The sequence below is a fragment of the Macrobrachium nipponense genome, chromosome 8 (assembly GCF_015104395.2).
Source record: "Macrobrachium nipponense isolate FS-2020 chromosome 8, ASM1510439v2, whole genome shotgun sequence".
Classification (NCBI taxonomy): Eukaryota; Metazoa; Arthropoda; class Malacostraca; order Decapoda; family Palaemonidae; genus Macrobrachium; species Macrobrachium nipponense.
In genome coordinates, this window is record NC_087203.1 from 40,080,826 (window position 1) to 40,102,948 (window position 22,123).

At 37.5% G+C, this 22,123-nt stretch overlaps 1 protein-coding gene across 1 annotated transcript in view; it reads right to left on the reverse strand.

The window, feature by feature from the left end:
• LOC135222700 (insulin-like growth factor 1 receptor) overlaps window positions 1–22,123 on the reverse strand; it is a 272,373-nt gene that overhangs the window by 789 nt on the left and 249,461 nt on the right. Inside the window, exons 12-29 of the mRNA XM_064260887.1 lie at window positions 21,040–21,217; window positions 19,970–20,130; window positions 19,487–19,660; window positions 19,010–19,256; window positions 18,052–18,246; window positions 16,949–17,019; window positions 14,522–14,731; window positions 14,098–14,237; window positions 13,578–13,733; window positions 13,272–13,431; window positions 11,421–11,655; window positions 10,686–10,824; window positions 9,837–10,017; window positions 8,670–8,806; window positions 7,949–8,113; window positions 7,731–7,804; window positions 7,364–7,470; window positions 1–2,329 (exon numbers count right to left, since the gene is read on the reverse strand). The exon at window positions 1–2,329 is cut by the window's left edge and continues 789 nt beyond it. Coding sequence (XP_064116957.1) covers window positions 876–2,329; window positions 7,364–7,470; window positions 7,731–7,804; window positions 7,949–8,113; window positions 8,670–8,806; window positions 9,837–10,017; window positions 10,686–10,824; window positions 11,421–11,655; window positions 13,272–13,431; window positions 13,578–13,733; window positions 14,098–14,237; window positions 14,522–14,731; window positions 16,949–17,019; window positions 18,052–18,246; window positions 19,010–19,256; window positions 19,487–19,660; window positions 19,970–20,130; window positions 21,040–21,217 — 4,184 coding nt within the window. The 3' untranslated portion in view covers window positions 1–875. The remainder of the gene's footprint in view (window positions 2,330–7,363; window positions 7,471–7,730; window positions 7,805–7,948; window positions 8,114–8,669; window positions 8,807–9,836; window positions 10,018–10,685; window positions 10,825–11,420; window positions 11,656–13,271; window positions 13,432–13,577; window positions 13,734–14,097; window positions 14,238–14,521; window positions 14,732–16,948; window positions 17,020–18,051; window positions 18,247–19,009; window positions 19,257–19,486; window positions 19,661–19,969; window positions 20,131–21,039; window positions 21,218–22,123) is intronic.

Consider the following 22,123-nt stretch of genomic DNA (forward strand, 5'->3'; position numbering starts at 1 on the left):
AATTTTTAGTTCTTACTACATTTTCTGGATTCCCTCTTATAAATGTATCAGTATAGCTGTCAGTTCCTTCAATAAGACAAGGAACGATAGATTAAATCTGGTTAATTTAAGGATGATATATTTTTTAAAAATTTTCCATGGCAAATATGTTTTTATGAGTACATTTCAAATTTAAGAAAATTTTAAAATTTTATCCTGATATATGAATGAATTTTTAATTGGATCTTACTCAAAGAAAACGGCTGGATTTCTTCTCAGTAGTTTTTTTAATATTTGTTAGAATATCTTACTTTAGGAAAAGTGTAAAGTTTCCTTTATATTTATCAGTAATTTGTTGATTTTTCTTTTGATTTTAGAAATCTGTCCCATTTCCGCTTTGATGTGTGGAAAATTCCCCCATAGTTCGTCGTTCTGTTTGCATAGCTACAATTTGGCTACCCCTCTAGTTTAATTAGATTAGGTAAATATTTCAGTTATGGTAGTTCCTGATAATTCACAGTAGGTTTAGAAAGTTCCACCTTTTTTCATGCATAAGGATGTAGATTATACGTAGAATTGCTGCGCATAAATGTTAGGGCTTATGTTGTGACTTGATCATGTCAGAGAATATTGTCTTGTAATGGCAGGGGTGGTGTAATATTTAATTGAATTACATTTTTTTAAGTGTTAATTGATTCAAGTGAAACCTTAGGAATGTTGTATTAATGTTTGTGTGTGCATTATTGGCGATACACACACACACACACACACACACAATCTGGATGGGTGCATTGGCAAGAGGATTCAAAGCACTTCATCGACGACTACTACACCGAGAGAAGCATGAAAACAGCCATCTCATCTAAGACACCAAGAGATGACGATACTGGCCCGAGTCACATCAGTTCCAGTTCCGTCAGGTTCTCCTTGCTGACGGAGGAGGAGGACTGGCGGGCGCTGCTGCTGTTGCTTTGGCCAGAGGGAAGGTCACTTTGTAGCACTGAAGAAATAATCTTCTTTGGAAGGGGCGATGCTGAAGGCGGAACGTTCAAGAGTTGCTGCTTCTGCTGAAAAGGCGGCGGCGTTGGTGTGATGGTGGAGGTAGGAGGTGACTCGATGGTGGGGAGGGGGAGAGACACTGGAAGAGCAGCTTCTACTTGACCTGACACAGAGGAGGCAAACTCCAGAGAATTTCTACGGCTAGGGGACTCCGTGAGAGGCATCCTCCTCTTTGGGGGATTAGAAAATGCTGCAGTTTCCTGGGGATTTATATAAGGTGCAGAGAGTTTAGGAGGCAATGTTAGATGTGCTGTAAGAGGCCTTGAAGCCGAGGTAGGCGGGGGTATTCTGGTATTTCCAGTAAATTCTAATACAGTAGAGGTAGGTGATGGTGTGGCACCAGTCTTTGGCAATGATTTGGCTGGAGATCTTGAATGAGCTGCAGTAGCATTATTGACAGAGGAACCTTGGTCTCTCAGAGGCAGAGATGGTGTACTAGCATTTAGATTAAAAGCATCTAAGTGTCCCAGTCTGTTGCCTGTGGAATTGCGAGTGTCACATCTGTTGGTTAAGGATAACAAAGCATAAGATGACTGGACCTGGGGTAGCCTCTTCTTGCTAGATACGTGAGGAGCGTTGATACTGAAAGGTGTACTTGAAGGAGTAGGAGGCGCACTCATCATTGCTCTGTGGTTTAAAGGAGTGAGATCTGACGTAGAGACCTGCTCGCTTGAGCTTTCCTGGCATGGTAGAGCAGTACTGGATGGTATTGGAAAGGGCTGAAGTAGAATATTGGTTTTTGGGACAGAAAATCCAGTGTATTTAGACTGAGATTGGCAAACTGGTAGGCAATCTGAATGCAGCGATGGTTGCTTGAAATTTGACTGCAATGTGTGCAGTTTGCAAGGCCAAGGCTTTTTTTTGTCATCTTCACTTGGTGTTGACGGGAGACTTGGTATCAGACAAGCTCTCTCATCACTGTTATATTGCCACCTTGAATGTTTGAGAGATGGAGGGACTTGAGGTAGATCTCCTACAGACATGTCTGTATAGACCTGATGGTCGCTTCCATCGCAGCAGAAAGCTGTGCCAGGCACTCCTCTGACGCTATTATGGTTTGAACACCAAGACGTTTCAGTAGAGTTGGTCGCATTTGTCCTTGCGTTGACGGTGTCGTCAAGGTCTGTACTGGTTTCTAAACATGGACTGGTTTCTTTCTGTTTCTTTTGGCAAGCGGCCAGTGGATGGAAGCGCTCTCGAGTAGGGCAGTGGGGATGATCGTTACAGGGTAAGAGGCACTCAACTTGAGCATGTACTACACACTGGTCGGCAGATCTTCTGTTAGTGGTACCTGAAAAATACACAATCATAGTATAGGGCTCATCTTTAGTGTTAGATATAATCTTGTTTGTTGTGATTTAATTTGTTCTTGCATATTGTGGTGTGAGTTGCTTTACTGTTTATGTGCCTTTGTTTGTGATATTTTTTCATTCTATTGTTATTGGTTGGTATTTTTAATGTTGATTGATTACTTTATTTTCTAAACGTCATTTGTTGTTTCATGTCATATTTTACATGTTCTATATTGAAATGTACCCTTTTTCTACTGTTACCCTTGCAAATAATGTCAGTGTCAGAGAATGTGTATATGTTCATCCTCAAATGTTAGTCTGCACTAAACTGTTTGTCTTTATACTGTTTTGCATTCTATTAAACTAATGAAAAGACCAGTTCATAAAATTTTCACATTTTTATTAATATAACCTCAAGAAAAAGGTCACTACTAAAAGGTACATCTGTTGCTATCAAATGGAATAATATGATCATTGATAATGTTGCGTTCGGTCGAGTTCATTTCAGCAACCTGAACGTTCTCAGTACGTAAATGTACGTTTCACAGGTTACCAAGTACAGCTTTTCAAGGGATGGAGCTTAGTAGTGAAGACATAACTGAGACGGGGATGGCATCATTCCTTGTAGTTCATAAAGTATCCCAAACTCAGACTTGAGAACCGAGGCAGGTAATTTACCACTTTGTTGCCTGCATTGGTGTTGGGTGGTTTTTATTATTATTATTATTATTATTATTATTATTATTATTATTATTATTATTATTATTATTATTATTATTATTATTATTATTAATTAAATAAATTTTTTTTTTTTTTTTTTTTTTGTTTTTTGCTCTATCACAGTTCTCCAATTCGACTGGGTGGTATTTATAGTGTGGGGTTCCGGGTTGCATCCTGCCTCCTTAGGAGTCCATCACTTTTCTTACTATGTGTGCTGTTTCTAGGATCACACACTTCTGCATGAGTCCTGGAGCTACTTCAGCGTCTAGTTTTTCTAGATTCCTTTTCAGGGATCTTGGGATCGTGCCTAGTGCTCCTATGGTTATGGGTACGATTTCCACTGGCATATCCCATATCCTTCTTATTTTTATTTTCAGATCTTGATACTTATCTATATTTTCCCTCTCTTTCTCTTCAACTCTGGTGTCCCATGGTATTGCGACATCAATGAGTGATACTTTCTTCTTGACTTTGTCAATCAACGTCACGTCTGGTCTATTTGCACGTATCACCCTATCCGTTCTGATTAGCTGATGTTTCTTGCACAGGCTGCAGTGGAGGGCTTTTGACACTGAATCATGCCTCTTTTTGTACTGGTTCTGTGCAAGTGCCGGGCATTCGCTTGCTATGTGGTTTATGGTTTCATTTTTCGTATTGCACTTCCTACATATGGAGAAATGTTATTTCCGTCTATCGTTCTTTGAACATATCTGGTTCTTAGGGCCTGATCTTGTGACGCTGTTATCATTCCTTCAGTTTCCTTCTTTAGCTCTCCCGTTCTGAGCCATTGCCATGTGTCATCGCTGGCTAGTTCTTTAGTCTGTCTCATGTATTGTCCGTGCATTGGTTTGTTGTGCCAGTTCTCTGTTCTGTCTGTCATTCTCGTGTCTCTGTATATTTCTGGGTCTTCGTCTACTTTTATTAGTCCTTCTTCCCATGCACTCTTTAGCCACTCGTCTTCACTGGTTTTCAGATATTGCCTCAGTGCTCTCTTTTTGATGTTGACGCAGTCCTCTTTACTTAGTATTCCTCTCTCTCCTTCCTTTCGTGTTATGTATAGTCTGTCCGTATTTGCTCTTGGGTGTAGTGCTTTGTGTATGCGAGTTCTGCCTACGTCCATTCCACTATTCCTGCTCTTTATCTGATTACTGGCACTGCCCATGTGTTTATGGCTTTTATCATATTTCCGGCGTTGAGTTTTGACTTGAGTATCGCCTTGAGTCTCTGCATATATTCTTTCCTGATCGTGTCCTTCATCTCTTGGTTTTTTATATCCCCTCCTTCCATTATTCCCAGTTATTTGTATCCTGTCTCATATATGTGTTGGTATGTTGCTCCCATCTGGTAGCTTTATCCCTTCAGTTCTCGTTACTTTGCCTTTTTGTATGTTGACTAAGGCGCATTTTTCTATTCCAAACTCCATCCTGATGTCCCCAGATACAATCCTTACAGTCTGGATTAGGGTATCTATTTCCTTGATGCTCTTACCATACAGGTTGATGTCGTCCATGAACATCAGATGGTTGATTCTGTTGCCTCTTTTCTTGAGTTGGTACCTGGCATCCATCTTCTGTAGTACTTTTGTCATGGGAATCATGGCTATTACGAAGAGTAGTGGGGACAGTGAGTCGCCCTGGAAGATCCCTCTCCTGATAGTAACCTCTGCTAGTCTTATTCCAGAGCTTGTAAGTATTGTATTCCAGTTGCCCATTGTATTTTTGAGGAAGCTGATGGTGTTTTTCTCTGCCCCATATATTTTCAGGCATTCTATTAGCCATGTGTGTGGTATGATGTCGAAGTCTTTCTTATAGTCTATCCATGCCATGCTTAGGTTGGTTTTCCTTCTCCTACTGTTCTTCATTACCATTTTGTCTATCAGGAGCTGGTCTTTTGTGCCCCTACACTTCCTTCTGCAGCCTTTCTGTTGGTGGGGGATGGTGTTTGTCTCCTCTAGGTAGTTGTATAGCCTTTCACTGATGATACCTGTTAGTAACTTCCACATTATTGGTAGGCAGGTGATAGGCCTGTAGTTACTGGCTATATTTCCCTTACTCTTGTCTTTTTGTATTAAGGATGTTCTTCCTGTGGTCATCCATTTGGGTGCATGGTGATTTGAGATACAATGCTGGAGTTGTTCTGCTATTCGTGGGTGTAGGGCCTTGAAGTTTTTGAGCCAGTATCCATGGACTTCATCGGGACCTGGGGCTTTCCAGTTTGGCATTTTCTTTAGTTGGTGTCTGACTGTGTCTGTCGTGATCTCTGTGAATCTTTGTTTTATTCTCCCTGTTTCTTCTGCCTTGACTTCCTGGAGCCATGTTGCATGTTTGTTGTGTGATACCGGACTGCTCCATATGTTTTCCCAGAGTCTCTTACTTGGTTCGGCTTCAGGAATTTCTTAGTGGTTGTCTTACCCTCTCTGTTGGCTGTATAGTCTTTTCTGGTTGCTTCCGAATAGTTTGTTCTGTTGGTATCCCTTATTCTTGTTTATGTACCGTTGGATCTTATGTGCTTTTGCCTTAAGCCTCTGTTTTACATCTTCTATTGTGTTGTTTAGTCCCCTCTCTTGTACTTTTTATTTCTCGTTGAGTTCCTCCCTTGTTTTCTTGCTTCTTAGCCTTTTTTCTGCCATCTCTTTCAGTTTACTCAAGTCAGATCTCATCACCATGATTCGCTTTTCCAGGCGCCTTTTCCAAGGGGGTTGCTGTTTTGGTTTCTGTTGGGTTGGTTGTGCTGGTGGTGTTGGTGTTCGAATCCCCATCAGTTGTGCTACTAATCTTGCTCCTGCATATACCAAGTTATTTGTTTCTGTGATGCTGGTGGTGTGTATTATGCCCATTATTTCATTGACCTCACTTGTTTTCTCCCTTAATTTGTTGGTGTTGTAGGCTTTCATGGAGGGGATCTTTGTTCTCTCTGTATCTGGCTCCATCCATTGTCTAATCTTTTCTACCCATTCCGTCCTCTCTGTTACTTCGTCGGTGTTTCTTCGTGTGTCGTTGTTTGATACCTCATCATCCCTGTCGTCTTCTGTGGCATCGTCTCTCAGTTCGTCTTCGTGTAATTCGTTGTCGTGTGACATTTCCCTTTCCAGTTCTTCTCTTTCTGTTGGGGAGAGCCAGTTCTTTTTCTTTATGTTCCTTACTTGGTCTGCCAGCCTCTGCTCTGTTTGGGGGGTGTTATTCCTCTCATTCCAGATGTTGACCAACCTTCTTCTATATCCTCTCTCTGTCGGGTTGCTTCTGATGTAGCATCTCCATATTTCCTTATTTTCTTCTCTTGTCCATTTCTTCCTTTGTTTTGCTTCTGTAGCTCCAGTCTTAGGCTGTTGGTTACTGTCGTTGTGGTGGTTAGTTGCTGGATGACGACCTCCAAGTACCTGACCGTCTTCAGCTCCTCTGTTGCCAGAGGTTCCATTTACGTCGTTGACGTTTATTCCTTCATTTCTTAACATCATTGCTGAGTTTTGCTATTTAACCCATAGCTGGACCCTACCCCATCAGGGATAGGTACTCATTTACAGCTGAGTAGACTGAGGAAATTATGGTAACGATCCTTTCCCTAGGAATCAACGCCGAGGAGAGCGGTCACCCATCCAACGACTGACCAGCCCCAATGTTGCTTAACCAGTCCATTGACGACCTAACCCACTCTGCCACGGCGCCACATATTATTATTATTATTTATTATTATTCCCTTTGGACAAACCTGTAATAAAGTCGTGAACGTGCAAAGCAACTGCTACAAAACAGAATGAGCATATCTAAAAAAAAAAAGGAATATAGAGAGAATGCTCATATTAGAAAAAGCAAAGCAGAACCACAAAGAGAAGTATAACAACACACAAATCTAAATAACCCGTTGAACACCTGCTTAAGTGAACGCCAGTTTAGAATTCTCGGAAAAGCTTGGTTTGTGAACTTTGAATGAGCTCAGGAGCTATAAGGTAAATGTCATTGGTTGCCAGATACATTTTTCTCTTTTTATACTCGGATAATAATTGCGTATTTTTACACCTTCCATCATTCTGTGAGACGTTGATGTGAAGAGAGATTTAATTTACAGGGGTCTGTGCGTCAGTCGTAATCATAAGTATGCTAATTCCATTGTCGAAATAAATTTTTTGTTATTTGCTGTTCAAGGTATAACAGTATTTACTCTTGAGATTATTGAATGGCACAACTTGCTGATCGCAGTGCTTGTTGAGAACTGGCTTGGATTGAAAAGGTTAATTATATTTCAGTTTACAAAGGTACACAGGAAATGCTGAAGCTTAGTTGACAGCCTTTTCCTTTGCTTACTTTCCCTTTGCTTACTTTCTTGTTGGGGTTCTGGTGGCTCATTCTGTGGCCTTATGTTGGCTCTTTCTTGGTTTGTGGGTTGCGGTTTCCAGTCGTCTTCCAGATCACATCCATGGCACGCACTGAGAATAAAAATAGTTACCATTATGTGGAGTAATATTAATAAACTAGCAGACTCTTTTGAGTCTTTCTTAATTTTAAATAAATTTAATTTCTGAGTCTACCCAAAAAATAACAGTCATAGTACGGAAAGGAATGCAATCTGGACTGAATAGTTTGAATAGAGGATGAGATGTACAATAAGCTACATTTTGAGCATAAAGTTGTGTCACTCATTAGCAAATAAAATCTGAAATACGTACTTAGGCCAGTTTTTTCTTACCTCATAACTTCAGACATTCTCGAGTGAAAGAACGACACTTTCTCGAAAGAAGTCAGGAAATTTCCATCTATGTGCTGTTGGAAGAGGATTTAATATGGATATGAGAATGACTGGTTCGTTTAATCAATGAATATTGGCTGTTTTCATTGAAAAATTGCCATTTTGTCTGTATGAACAGCTTCATGATGTAAGTTTATTTATTTGTTTATTTTTTTTACCTTAAGGAGATAGCCCACAATGTTGACGAAGGCAGGTCGCCTTGTGGGTTCGTAACTCCAGCACTCTTTCATGAGGTTCATGAGGAACGGTTTACACCCCTTGGGCGTAGGCAGGGTCCTTCTCTCCTTAACTATATACCACGTAACGTCTTGCATTTCCCATCCCTGGAAAGTATTTTGAGGTTTTTACTTTATTCTCTGTTTGCTATATTTGCCTGTCTTGAAAAAATCATCAAGACGTTTAGTGTTGTGGCCTGCGTTACTTATGTGTAAGTTGTTATGGACATTCCTTTGTATATTTTGAGATTGAATATTGGCGAAAGCTTTGCAGATATTAAAAAATGTGTCTTCGGGGCTTACTCTCTTATTTACTGAAATTCTAAAGGTTATTCTCTTATTTACTGAAATTCTAAAGGTTATTTAATTGCTATACTTTCTATCAACAGCAATCAAAATGAATTAAGAAAAATAGATTAGTTGTATTTAACTTTTAGTAAATACGAAAAATAAGAAAGTTGCGAAATTAAATCATTCTCTTTTTTAATACATTCCAATCAACATTTCTCTTTTAACACCTAAATAAGATTCACTTATTTCAACAGGAACAGCGTGTGCCATGTTATCCCCCTTTCTTGTGTTTTTTCCTATTTATTCAACTTTTATCTTGGGCTGAATAGTTACTAAGGTCACCCATGCCCTTGGCTGACTCGTCTGAACTGACCTTGAAGGGCGTAGCGCCTTTGGTAGCGATTTCCCAGAGGAGAACACCGTAACTCCAAACATCGCTCTTCGTCGTATAGGAACCGAACCTCATGCTCTCCGGTGCCAGCGATCTGAAGGGCAGTATTCCTGTTCCTTCTGGAATGAATAGAGATTATGCGTTCATCTTTTGTCCCATTTATTCTTCGGAAATCTAGTTGCTCACTGGACGAGTGGGTTCCGTACTCGACTATCAATCTGGTAGCCCGAGTTCGCTTTCCACTGCCACCAGCAAGGAATAAGATGAATTTATTTCTGGTGATTAGAAATTCATTTCTCGATATGTCTTCCGGATCCCACAATAAGCTGTAGGTCCTGTTGTTAAGAAACCCATTGGTTCCTAGCCACGTGAAAAGATCTCATCCTTCGGGCCGGCCCTAGGAGAGCTGTTAATCAGCTCAGTGGTCTAGTTAAACTAAGATACGCTTAACTTTTCTTCAGAAATCTGCCTTGTATAGTACAGTATCTTTGTCTCTGACCTCATCACAGCACCAGTTTTCTTCGGACCTCATTGGCTACCAGGATTAAATAGTTAAAGATAATGTTTGTGTGGTAATGCGTTTTATCTTCTCTTTTTGCTGTCCAAGGGAATTTAGTCACTGTCTGTCCGTCTGTCTGCTTGGTTGCCTGGCACTACGGTCCAGTCGTCCGCTAGGGTTGTATAAAGTTTTTTTTTTTAAAAGACTGTAATTTCTATATCTTCCTAAGTAAATAATTGAACCTTCGGTATGTGACACGTATGGGTGACTGTGCTTCAAGGATAAAGGTCAGTCATAAAGGTCAGATAGGAATTTAACATTGGGTATAACTTCTGAACTAAACGGTATATTTAGAGAATTCGCACTTGGCATGTATACTTCACTTGGCGACGCCATTGTGAGGAGTGAGGAGGTCAGGGCGAAACTTACAGGTCAGACCTCAAATAGGAATTTGTAAGGAACTCTAACAACCACATCTTGTTATTGTTATTTTGAAGACTTCCAGAACTACCTTTACTTATTTTTTTGCAGAACTACCTTTTTGTATTTTGAAGACTTAAAAAGCTATTTTTTTTAAACGGTATAACTCAATTACTGAATACATAATGCCTGAATGCCACTCATTTTTTTAAAATAAATAGCAGCCTTACCTTTATGATAACATAACGACGTTTGATTCTTGACGTTCCTGGTAAGGCCAAAGTCGCTGATTTTAAGCGTGAGGTCTGCAGTCAGGAGGCAGTTTCTTGCAGCCAGGTCCCTGTGAACCAGGTTGTGGAAGGCCAGGTAAGCCATCCCGTCAGCAGCTTCTGCTGCAAATTTCAGCGTTTGCTGTTGGAGAGATAATTGTTTGGTTTCTGTTGTTCCCCGAGGAGTTTGATTGAACAGTCCCCTGCCGTACATGAATCATTTTGCGGTACGTATGTGTACCCAAACACTCACGTACGTATGCATGTATATATGCATGCGTATTTGTTAATATGCGTAAAACAGGGATTGTGAAGATAAAATGGGCAAAACCATACATACATACGGTATATCTATAATACATATGTAGATTTGTTGACAAATTTACCAACATAAACTAGTCAAACGAACCAAAGTATGATATATTGGGTACAGTTAGTTTACTTTGACTATTTTCTATGACATAAACATTTGGAATGTATGTTCTTATAGTATATTGGTTAGTTCTGAAGTTGAAAGGACTCTTAAAGCTTGTCAAGACTCTTGTGCACAATTTCTTGTTTGTTTAAAAGTTAACCATTTTGAAAGATAAATGAGCAGTGGGACTTAGGGTGAATTTGCTACTATTAAATTAACAGGTCAAAATTTTATTCAAATTAAATCAATTTATATTAAATTGCTGGTTGAGCTAATATGACCACATCTTAGTCATTTGAAACGGCGTTTCTGACAGTATCAGAATCTAAAATTGACCTGAATTGAATTATAATTGATGGTGAAAGAATTCTGGTAGAAGAAGGCAGAGGAATTACCTGTATTGATAATGGGTGGTGCTTTCCTTTTAAATAGTCTTTGAGGTCACCTTCCTGCATGAGTTCCATGACAATGTACACCGGGACGTAATCCCCAACAACGCCTAGGAATGTGACGATGTGGTGACAGTGGATGTTTCTGAAAACGAAATAGGCTGCCCTTTGGAAACATGTAACAGGGGTGTCCGAGTACCATAAATACGTACAACACCTTTGGAAATATGTAGCAGGTGTGTCCAGGTACCATAAATACGTGTAATGCCTTTTGAAACATGCAACAGATTTCTCCATGGACCATAAATACGTGTAAAACCATTTGAAACATGTAGCAGGTATGTCCAAGTACCATAAATACGTGTAATGCCTTTTGAAACGTAGCAGATGAGGTCAAGTATCATAAATACGTGTAATACCTCTTGAAACATGTAGCAGTTATGTCCAAGTACCATAAAAATGTGTAATACCTTTTGAAATATGTAGCAGGTGTGTACAAGTACCATAAATACGCACAATAAATATCAGTTATTGCAAAGCACTAAGTTTGAATTTGAACATAAATTCACAGTGATGTTTTATGTGTACTGAGTAATATATACGATCCTATGTGTCCCCAAACAAAAAGCACCTTTTCAGCTGGTCAACTGCAGTAGTCAGTCAAAGATTTTTTTTTTCGTTCAGTTCAATACACCTCTTGGATTGTTTATAATACAAAGGAATGTTTAAGAAAAAACTCACTGCATAACAACGGCTTCTTCCAGGAATTCCCTGGCCCTTGCTATGATTTCCTTTGGAGAGTCTGGATCCTTGGGGGTCTTGACGGCAACTCTGGTCACAGTCCCATTCTGTGTAAGTTCCCCAAAGAGGACCTTGCTGAAGTACCCTTGGCCCAAGGGCTTGTCCTTGAACACCCTCAGGTCATTTCGCTGGAGCAGGTAGCCGTCGCTGAACAAGTCCCGCGTTGGAAGCTCTTCTGCAATGTTGTAGTTCACTTAAGTGTACGTTAGAGAACTTTTCGCCTGTTCAGAGATGAGTAATGTGATGAAAATTTTTGGAATTGACGAGTGTTGAAGAAAGTAGATGCTATGAGAAATCATGATTGGAAATTGAAAGATGTTAAGAGTAACTAAACAAATATCTCGATCGTTAAATCCAATGTCTAAGTAAAAGTATAAAGTATTAAATTTGAGTTCGATGTGTGCCGCCATTTCATCGTTTAAGTATTCAGGTTCATGATCCGTTTCAGAGTTTGAGTATGTCTGAACGTAATGTTGTATGTATGAGTACTACAATCAATTTGTAATTCAAAACCAAACATTTTCAATTCATATGCATTAGTCGACCGCTTAGTTGTTCAAATGTTATGTTATTATAACCAGATTTACTAGTGATAGTTTTAGATAAAAAAAAAGTTCGTCTGTTATAGATATGACTGGTTTGATAGAAATATATTTGTCGGGGGACCATATGAGAGTAGGTTCTATATAACTGAAAATGTAGGAACATAATTTAGTTGCGTAATTCTTTCAGGTCAGAATTGGGTAATACTATTTTTTTTTACATTAAATAACTTAAAAATTACAGAACAATGATGTATCAAATTGAAAGTTCTAGTTGTGATGACTAGACTTATATAATCTTGTAAATTTAGCAAATTAAGGGATAGATATTGTTTTTTTTTTAGTTTTCTGAAAAAAAAACTATTGTGCTGGCTTGGTCTGTCCGTTTGCACTTTTTTCTGTCCACCCTCAGACCATAAAAACCACTGTGGCTAGAGGGCTGCAAATTGGTATGTTGATCATCCACCCTCCAATCATCAAAGTATTAAATTGCATCCATCTAGCCTCAGTAGTTTTTATTTTAGTTAAGGTTAAATTTAGTCATAATCGTTCGTCTGGCAACGTTACACAGGCCAGGTCACAACCGGGCCGTGCTTTAATATTTCATGGGCCGTGGCTCATACAGCATTATACCGAGACCACAGGAAGATAGATCTATTTTCGGTGGCTTTTATTCTGCGATGGACAGAAAACTCGATTGCCCTGCATTTTTCACTTGTTTTATAGAAATACTTAATCAAACAACCTAAATACATCAACAATAAGATTCTTTAGAAACGCAGTGTTTTGATTCAAAGAAAACTCATAATCACATGAGCCAAACCTAAGTAAATCTAAGTAAATCCACAGTAATATGCCTGTTTGAATTTGTTATATAAAATCAAACGGGCATACTACTGTGGATTTACTTTCCCAATGTTATGATTTATGGCGTGATTGGTATGGCCTTGGCCTGCCACCTCGGTGGCCGGGGAGTTCGATTCTCGGTCATTCCACTGAGGGGTTAGAGATGTGTATTTCTGGTGATAGAAGTTCACTCTCGACGTGGTTCGGAAGTCACGTCAAGCCGTTGGTCCCATTGCTGAATAACCAACCACTGGTTCCAAGCAACGTAAAAACAACATGCAAAGAAAAACAAAAATTGTCTGATATTGGTCTTTTTGATAGTCTGCCAGGAACCTTAGGCTGTTCAAGCGATCTAATGTACTAACAGATTCAAGTGTAATATGATGAAATCCTGATTTCGTACCTCCATAGCATGGGTTGTCTTCCACTAGATCCAGAGTTGATGGAATGTCGTACTTAGATTTGTGGATCCTCCAGAATCCGACTGCTAAGCATGCCACCAGGATGCAGAAGGCGCCCACCACGCTCCAGATGATGGGGCTGTAGTCCTTTGTGTTAGTTTCCTGCAGGGGGAGGAGTCATGTTTGAGTGACAGATGGCTATTCTGATGGGGTATGTGTAATACTTATATGAATAGCGGCATAAATGTTTATATGATTCTTTCTCATTAGAAACTCCTTTGGCGTCTGGTTGCCTATTCTGTACTTACCGGCACATAAACATCGTCGGTGTTGGATTTGGGCCCAAAGCCAGCTTGTGTTCGGGCTCGTACTGAAATGGAGTAATTTCCCGGTGGCAGGTGCAAGAACTCTTCTCGTTTCTGCCTCTCAAAATCTCTCTCATTCACACACTTGAGTCTGCTGTTCTGAAATCACAACAGGCTAGAGTTGTTAGTTCTTTGTTCTCTCCCTCTGATTGTTTTATTTTATTTATTTATTTATTTATTATTATTTTTTTTTAACTGTGACTATCATTCCGCTCTAAGTCCTCTGGTTATGAAATAACATGTGTATGTAATGATGATGAATTTAATGAAAGTAAAGATGAAACCTTTTCATATAGTAGTGCTTAAAACAGTTATAAATGTTTCTGTTAATGCACAAGGTAAACGTTTCAAGTTCATGCACATGGTAAACGTTTCAAGTTACACTGAATTTACAAAGTCCCTATAGCTGATAAATGAACCGAAATGAACCAGCGAGTATCAGAGGACTCAAGATGGTGGTTACCTCTTGTGGGTTAAGTTCGATGTGATAGTAGAGGATATGTCCGTTGAACAATGTTGGAGGTCGCCAGGACACTTTCACTCTGTTGGTGCCATTTTGTAATTCAGCTCTCAGAGATTGGTTTGGGGTGGCAGTACCCAGATCTGTTTTTAAGAAAGGAGGAGAGACGGCTTTATAAAGAAACGTCTATAATTTGAACATTTAGGTAAAAGTTACCCTTGTTATAGTAAAGTTATTAATAATAAAAACTTTTTTTTGAATTAAGTTGAGTTGAGTTCAAGAATATGTAAGAGAGACTTTTTGTATGAATTTTGAGTATTTTTTATTTGGATAATTGAAAACGTCATTATTAGTAATTTATTCACGTAGGTTTTTGCTATTCTGTGATAGTCCTTTTTTTTGACTCGGCATTTGGCGTATTCCTTACTTGTGGATGGAATGAGTGCAGCTGTTTTTGCAGGTATACTGGAACATAACTTGCAGGCAACAACTTTTTGATGTTTTCCTTTCGTGTTCGGGGAAGTTGTGCAGTTAGTTGGGGTGAGGCAAGCCACCACGCTTATCGAGTAGAGGTTTTCCGGCAGAAGTTCGGTCAGGACCACTGACAAGTTTTTCGTGTGTACCGTCACAAATGAACCTGGGAAATAGAAGCCTCCTTTTGAAATAGAAAGTTAGAATATTTTAGCAAATAGAAGTTTCCTTTTGAAATAGGAAGTTGGAATATTTTAGCAAATAGAAGTTTCCTTTTGAAATAGGAAGTTGGAATATTTTAGCAAATAGAAGTCTCCTATTAAAATAGAAAGTTAGAATATTTTAGCAAATAGAAGTTTCCTTTTGAAATAGAAAGTTGGAATATTTTAGCAAATAGAAGTTTCCTTTTGAAATAGAAAGTTGGAATATTTTAGCAAATAGAAATTTCCTTTTGAAATAGAAAGTTGGAATATTTTAGCAAATAGAAGTTTCCTTTTGAAATAGAAAGTTGGAATATTTGAGCAAATAGAAATTTCCTTTTGAAATAGAAAGTTGGAATATTTTAGCAAATAAAAGTCTCTTTTTGAAAGAGAAAGTTGGAATATTTGAGCAAATAGAAGTCTCCTATTAAAATAGAAAGTTAGAATATTTTAGCAAATAGAAGTTTCCTTTTGAAATAGAAAGTTGGAATATTTTAGCAAATAGAAGTTTCCTTTTGAAATAGAAAGTTAGAATATTTTAGCAAATAGAAATTTCCTGTTGAAATAGAAAGTTGGAATATTTTAGCAAATAAAAGTCTCTTTTTGAAAGAGAAAGTTGGAATATTTGAGCAAATAGAAGTTTCCTTTTGAAATAGAAAGTTGGAATATTTTAGCAAATAGAAGTTTCCTTTTGAAATAGAAAGTTGGAATATTTTAGCAAATAGAAGTTTCCTTTTGAAATAGAAAGTTAGAATATTTTAGCAAATAGAAGTTTCCTTTTGAAATAGAAAGTTAGAATTTTTAGCAAATAGAAGTTTCCTTTTGAAATAGAAAGTTGGAATATTTGAGCAAATAGAAGTCTCCTATTAACATAGAAAGTTAGAATATTTTAGCAAATAGAAGTTTCCTTTTGGAATAGAAAGGTGGAATATTTTAGCAAATAGAAGTTTCCTTTTGAAATAGAAAGTTGGAATATTTTAGCAAATAGAAGTTTCCTTTTGAAATAGAAAGTTAGAATATTTTAGCAAATAGAAGTTTCCTTTTGAAATAGAAAGTTGGAATACTTTAGCAAATAGAAGATTCCTTTTGAAATAGAAAGTTAGAATATTTTAGCAAATAGAAGATTCCTTTTGAAATAGTTGGAATATTTGAGCAAATAGAAGTCTCCTATTAAAATAGAAAGTTGGAATATTTGAGCAAATAGAAGTTTCCTTTTGAAATAGAAAGTTGGAATATTTTAGCAAATAGAAGTTTCCTTTTGAAATAGAAAGTTGGAATATTTGAGCAAATAGAAGTCGCATTTTAAAATAGAATATTGGAATATTTGAGCGAATAGAAGTTTGCGTTTGAAATAGAAAGTTAGAATCTTTTAGCAAATAGAAATTTCCTTTTGAAATAGAAAGTTGGAATATTTAAGCAAATAGAAGTCTCCTATTAAAATAGAAAGTTAGAATATTTTAGCAAATAGAAGTCGCATTTTAAAATAGAAAGTTGGAATATTTGAGCAAATAGAAGTTTCCTTTTGAAATAGAAAGTTGGAAATTTTAGCAAATAGAAGCCTCCTTTGAAAATAGATAGTAGGAATATTTTAGCATATAGAAGTCTCCATTTGAAATAGAAAGTTGGAATATTTTAGCAAATAGAAGACGCCTTTTAAAATAGAAAGTTCGGATATTTTAGTAGGTTTAAGCTGAAGCTTATCCCACACTTGGCATTACTGCAGTTGAATGAGCAGAGGAGTTTGTATGAACGGAGTTATGGATATACAAAGATGGAGTCAGTTTATTGAAAACTTACTTCAAAAAGTTCTGCGTGATAATTTAAAGAATAAATTCATCAATTATGAGGAAAGGAATGCCATCGGATGCTAGTTATAGTTTTTTCTTATAATATTGAGTTCAGTTTCCAATATCTTATATAACGTGCAAATCATTGAAGCAAAGGGAAAATAACTAAGATATCAGTGTCATTAGAGTATTTTGGTAATCTAACAAACGTGTGCAGTGTTTATTCTTGTCGACTTTTCCGTAAATGAATAAAAATGGGATAAAGAAACCCTCTCTATCGATCTCTCTCTCTTTCTCTCCTTCCCATTTCATCCCTACCTTTTCCCACCCCCCCTCCCCCTACCCTTCCCCTTCCTCCTCCCCCTACCCTTCCCCCTTCATTAGAAGGACACTTACTGTTTGTGGTATCCATTATGTTGTAGTTGGCATCAGGGTTATGCTTCTGGTAGTAACCCACGATTGTGTTTCTGGAAAGAGAAGAAATGTATAACTGATATTTTTGTTTGAAGATTAACTGTTTATTTAAATATTAACTGTTTGTTTAAAGATTACCTGGAAATGAAAAAGGGAGCTTCATATATATTACTGCCACCAGATTATTTGTGGAAAGGCATGTGACATGTAAGATGACACTGTAAATTTCTGTATGTATGTCTCTATGCATGTATGTGTATTCACATGTAAACAAGCAAGGCTTACTCGAGACGCATACAAGATTTTACCCTCATGCATAAGTTGTAAACGTATTCCTAAGTTAATGTAAAATTAAAACATGCTAAAATCACGTAAAATTAAAACGTGATAAAATCTATGGTCAAATAGCACCTTGTTTCACCAACGAAAATTAAAATAAATACACTGTGTTTATTAGAAATAATTTTTCTGTACTGTTTCACATGCACGTTATTTATTTTTTACATTTTCATTCTAGTAAGTAAATCATAAATATCCTATCTTAAAATTCCTGTATCTTTAACTCAAAGCAAAACACTTTTTTCAGACTTTTTTGGCTCTTCCATAGACCTTTCCTCCTCCCCAACAAGAACAACAACAAAATAGTATGTAGGCTTACTCCCCGAGTAAGCGAAAATTAATTATATGTCAAGTTTGCAATATAATGTCGTATGAAACTGTGCAGCAGGGAGATCCTTCTGTTATCTGAGTAATTGTAGCTGTTATTGAGAAGAGGCTCTAATAGATTCACATCAACCGTGCATTTGACGTCTAGGCCAGTCCCTTACGACGCTCCTGATTGGCTGTTGATAAGCCAATCACAGGGCTGGAAACTCTCAGAGTCTCGAGAGAGTTCACATAGGCAGTATGTATATTCCATCCCTCAGGAGAGCTGGAGCAGACATCCTGCCTCTGTGAACTGTCTAGAGAGACTGAAGGTTTCCAGCCCTGTGATTGGCTTATCAATAGCCAATCAGGAGCGTCGTAAGGGACTGGCCTAGACATCAAATGCGCTGTTGATGTGAATCTACTATAGTTTTCCTTACCCATCAAATGTATCAGCATCTGACTCTTGCTGTGCCAGTGGTTGAAGTTGGTCTCTGCTCCCTTCTTCCTGTCCACTTTCTTTCCTCCTGTCTCTGTCTTCTTTCTCATCCTGTGTGAAAACACCGTCTCCAGAAACCTCATCTTCTGGAATCCTTCCACACTTGTAGAGCAGTTTGCCTTCGATCTTGATAGTTCTTTTTGTGGGACAAATAATTCAGATGTCAAGTTTGTGAAAGTGGAAAAGATCAGTAGAGAAAGGTTGTAAATCTGAAATGTGTGTTCCATAAGATTGCCTTTTAAGTTTTGAATGTGTATTGTTCATCAGCAGTCGTATATTTCCTAGGTCATTTTCTTAGATAATTACCAATTCGAGGTCATCAGTTTATGGTATTTTGTTGCTTTCAAAGGGTTTAATTTTTCACAAATTTCAATAGGGAATAATGGTGCATTAATATTTGTGTATGAATGTTTCTCGGCTCATATATTTTCCTTGTAATAGGGATCATTGAGATCGTGAATATTATCTCAAAAAATGTGTGATAAATTTCAAGTAATTTAACCATAAGGGTATATTTTAAAATTCGCATTTCCAACTCTACAAGCGTTAGGGTTATTGTGTAATAATTGAAAAGTTATTGGGACTGCAAGCATATATGATCTGATAGGCAATAGCAAGTCATTTGAGGTTTATATTATTATACGAATAAATTTTCGCAAATATTTTGGTAAGAATTTTGATGCGTCGAGAAGTAAGTTGAACAATCACAGAAGTGTTAGTGAGCAGTACAAAGCTATTCTAGGGATTTAAGTCGCTAGATACAGTTGCCAAAGGTGTTTCACTAGATTTTTCTTTTGGAAAAAAATCATTTGCTCAATGCTTCAGTCCTTTTCAGATGAATTTATATCGCTGTATTTGGGACCATGACTAATCAGATTAAGCGTAAAAGCGTTACTCACTGCTTACAGCGGACATCACTTATCAGATAATCCTCAAAGTCTGTATCTCTGTTGTTCTCATCCAATGCCTGTGGTGCTGCGATTCGCTTTTGGGCGTCTTCACAGTCGCAGCAAGAAGCTGCCTTGTTTTGACGTTTCTCCTCCTCTGCAGCTCTCTCGAGTTGCTCCTTTTCCGTTTTAACCTTCCACTCGTCCTTTCTCTTGAGGATGGTGTTCCTCGCAGCTTCCGTAACCTGCTGAACCTTGTCTGGAAGAGCAAATTTGAAGGCTAATAAGGTTCGGTGTATTAAAACTAATTCTGAAAGTACTTCAGGTCTAAATTTCTGTTATACCAGCCACACCAGGTTTTGACTTTTCTCAGCCTCTGATGTAGCTATGTGGAAGTTAGAAAAAGTTTGGTAATGATTAGCCATTTATGGAAAGGAATTATTACTGTTGATAAAACCAGTCACCAGAGATATGAGAAGGCAGTTGTACCTTCTATCCTGCAGAAGTTGATGTTCTTTCGCGCGGGAGGAGGACTTCGTAGTAGGGTTGCAGACACTATGTAGTGGTCCAAAATTCCATTGGACTCTCTAGGGGGCTCCCACCATATCCTCAGTTCTGATCTACCCCAGGGAGCCCAGGAGAGTTTCACCGGTGGGGTTGGGTCTGTTGGTGAAGGCGAAGGTTAGTTGGAAGTATTGGATGTGAAAGAAAAGGCTCGTGTGTCTATTTGTGACATTGTGCTGAATATTCTGGAACATTAACCTGTGATTCTTATAGGAATAATGTCTCAATCTGTCTATTGTATTGAATAGTTTTCATCTGTTTTATGAGGTTTCTATTCGGAGAAATTTCTTGTACATCAGGATATATGCATTCTGGATCAGTGAAACGTTGAAGGGAAAGCTCGAATTGACTGATGCTGACACCAGGTAAGAAAGAAGCATTCGAATGAGGTACCGCACTGGTACGTACTGAATGGGCTGGTGCGGGTGTAGGATATTTGGGAGTATTGGGCTTGGGACTGTGGATTGTAGGTCTTGACGTAGACCGCATATCGGGTGTCAGGTGCCAGACCCCTGATCTTCGCTGTTATGTTGTTCCCGCCTTCCACTGTGCCTTCCATCACCAGCCACCTAAGGGGAGATCAGAAATGATCCTTTAAAATATACCGAACAGTTTTGCAGAATTTTGCAGGTTGAATTTTAGCGCACGCGTAGTCATCGTTCCTGCTTAGCACAAAGCAACTGATTAATTGTGAGTAGCCGTGTGCGCCCTGGACTTTTTCTGCTTTGTTATATACCCTGTTTTTATGTTTTGGATATTTTGTCCCCACCAAATAACGTGCACACTTTCAATGAGCACGATTATAATTCAAAAGAAAGGTAATCATTATTGGTGCATCGCTAGATTATCAATAAATTTTAAACGTTGACATTTGTAATTTTTTAGGATTAGATCTGCAATAAAAGCGACAACTTTTTAAATAGCCTATCAACTGCATTGGCCGGTTAACTTTTAATGGATTGTAATAGGTATTATAATTTAAAGTCAACTGTAGTAGTGTGATATTAAGGAGGGAAAAAAATGTTACATAAACCTAGGGACACTTTAACATGTTTCACTATAAAAAGCTGAATTTTGATGAGTATTATAATTTCAGTTAAACTGGAGGGGTACGATATTAAAAAAAATGTTTTACTTTAAATAGCTGAATTTTGATGAATATTATAATTTCAGGTAAACTCGGGGGTACTATATTAAAAAAAAAAACATGTTTTACTTTAAATAGCTGAATGATGAATATAATTTATCGTTAAACTCGGGGTACGATATTATAAAAAACATGTTTTACTTTAAATAGCTGAATTTGGTGAGTATTATAATTTCAACTAAACTTGAGGGGTACGATATTTTGAAAAAATAATTGAACATTGAACCTAAGGACAGTTTAGATATCATAATTTTAAGTAAAACTGTAGGAATTATGATATTAAGGATTTTTTTTTTTTTCATGAAACCTAGAGAGAGTTCAAAAATCATACTCAATGGCTAAGCATGGTGGTTCAGGCAGGGAGATGTTTTGCTCCGCAATCCGATAATTGATGGCATATCGATACAGGGTTGGTGAAAACGGTTCCGGAAGCTTCGTCTCCATATGAACCTTCAGAGTTCCGTATTCGGATGATGGTGACACATGCGCGGTCAGCGGCTTCTTTGTGCCTGTAGAGCAGAGTGGTATTTAGTTACAGATTGCAGTACTTTAACTCGCGAAAGAATATACTAAATCTGAGGGCGTCAACCCAAGAAAAAATATAGATACGATTATGTAAATTCGCGAAAGAATATAGATCCGACTATGTAAACTCACAAAAAGAATATAGATCTGATTATGTAAACTCACAAAAAAATATGGATTGAGTACGTAAACTAAAAAAAAAATATAGATCTGATTATGTAAACTCACTTAAAAATATAGATTTGAGTACGTAAACTCACGAAAAAATATAATTCGAGTACGTAAACTCACGAAAAAATATAATTCGAGTACGTAAACTCACAAAAAATATAGATCTGATTATGTAAACTTACTTAAAAATATAGATTTGAGTACGTAAACTCACGAAAAAACATAATTCGAGTACGTAAACTCACAAAAAAATATAGGTCTGGTTATGTAAACTCACGCAAAAATATAGATTTGAGTACGTAAACTCACGCAAAAATATAGATTGAGTACGTAAACTCACGAAAAAATATAGATCTGATCATGGAAACTCACTTAAAAATATAGATTTGAGTACGTAAACTCACGCAAAAATATAGATTTGAGTACGTAAACTCACGAAAAAATATAATTCGAGTACGTAAACTCTCAAAAAATATAGATCTGATTATGTAAACTTACTTAAAAATATGGATTTGAGTACGCAAACTCAATAAAACATATAATTTGAGTACGTAAAAGCACGAAAAAAATATAGATCTGAATACGCAAACTAACACAAAAATGTAGATTTGAGTGCGTAAACTCACGAAAAAAAAAATATCTGAGTAAGTAGGAAAAAAGAATCCATAAAATTTTTAGATGAGTCAATAAAAATCATGAAGTTTATCCTGATTTACCTC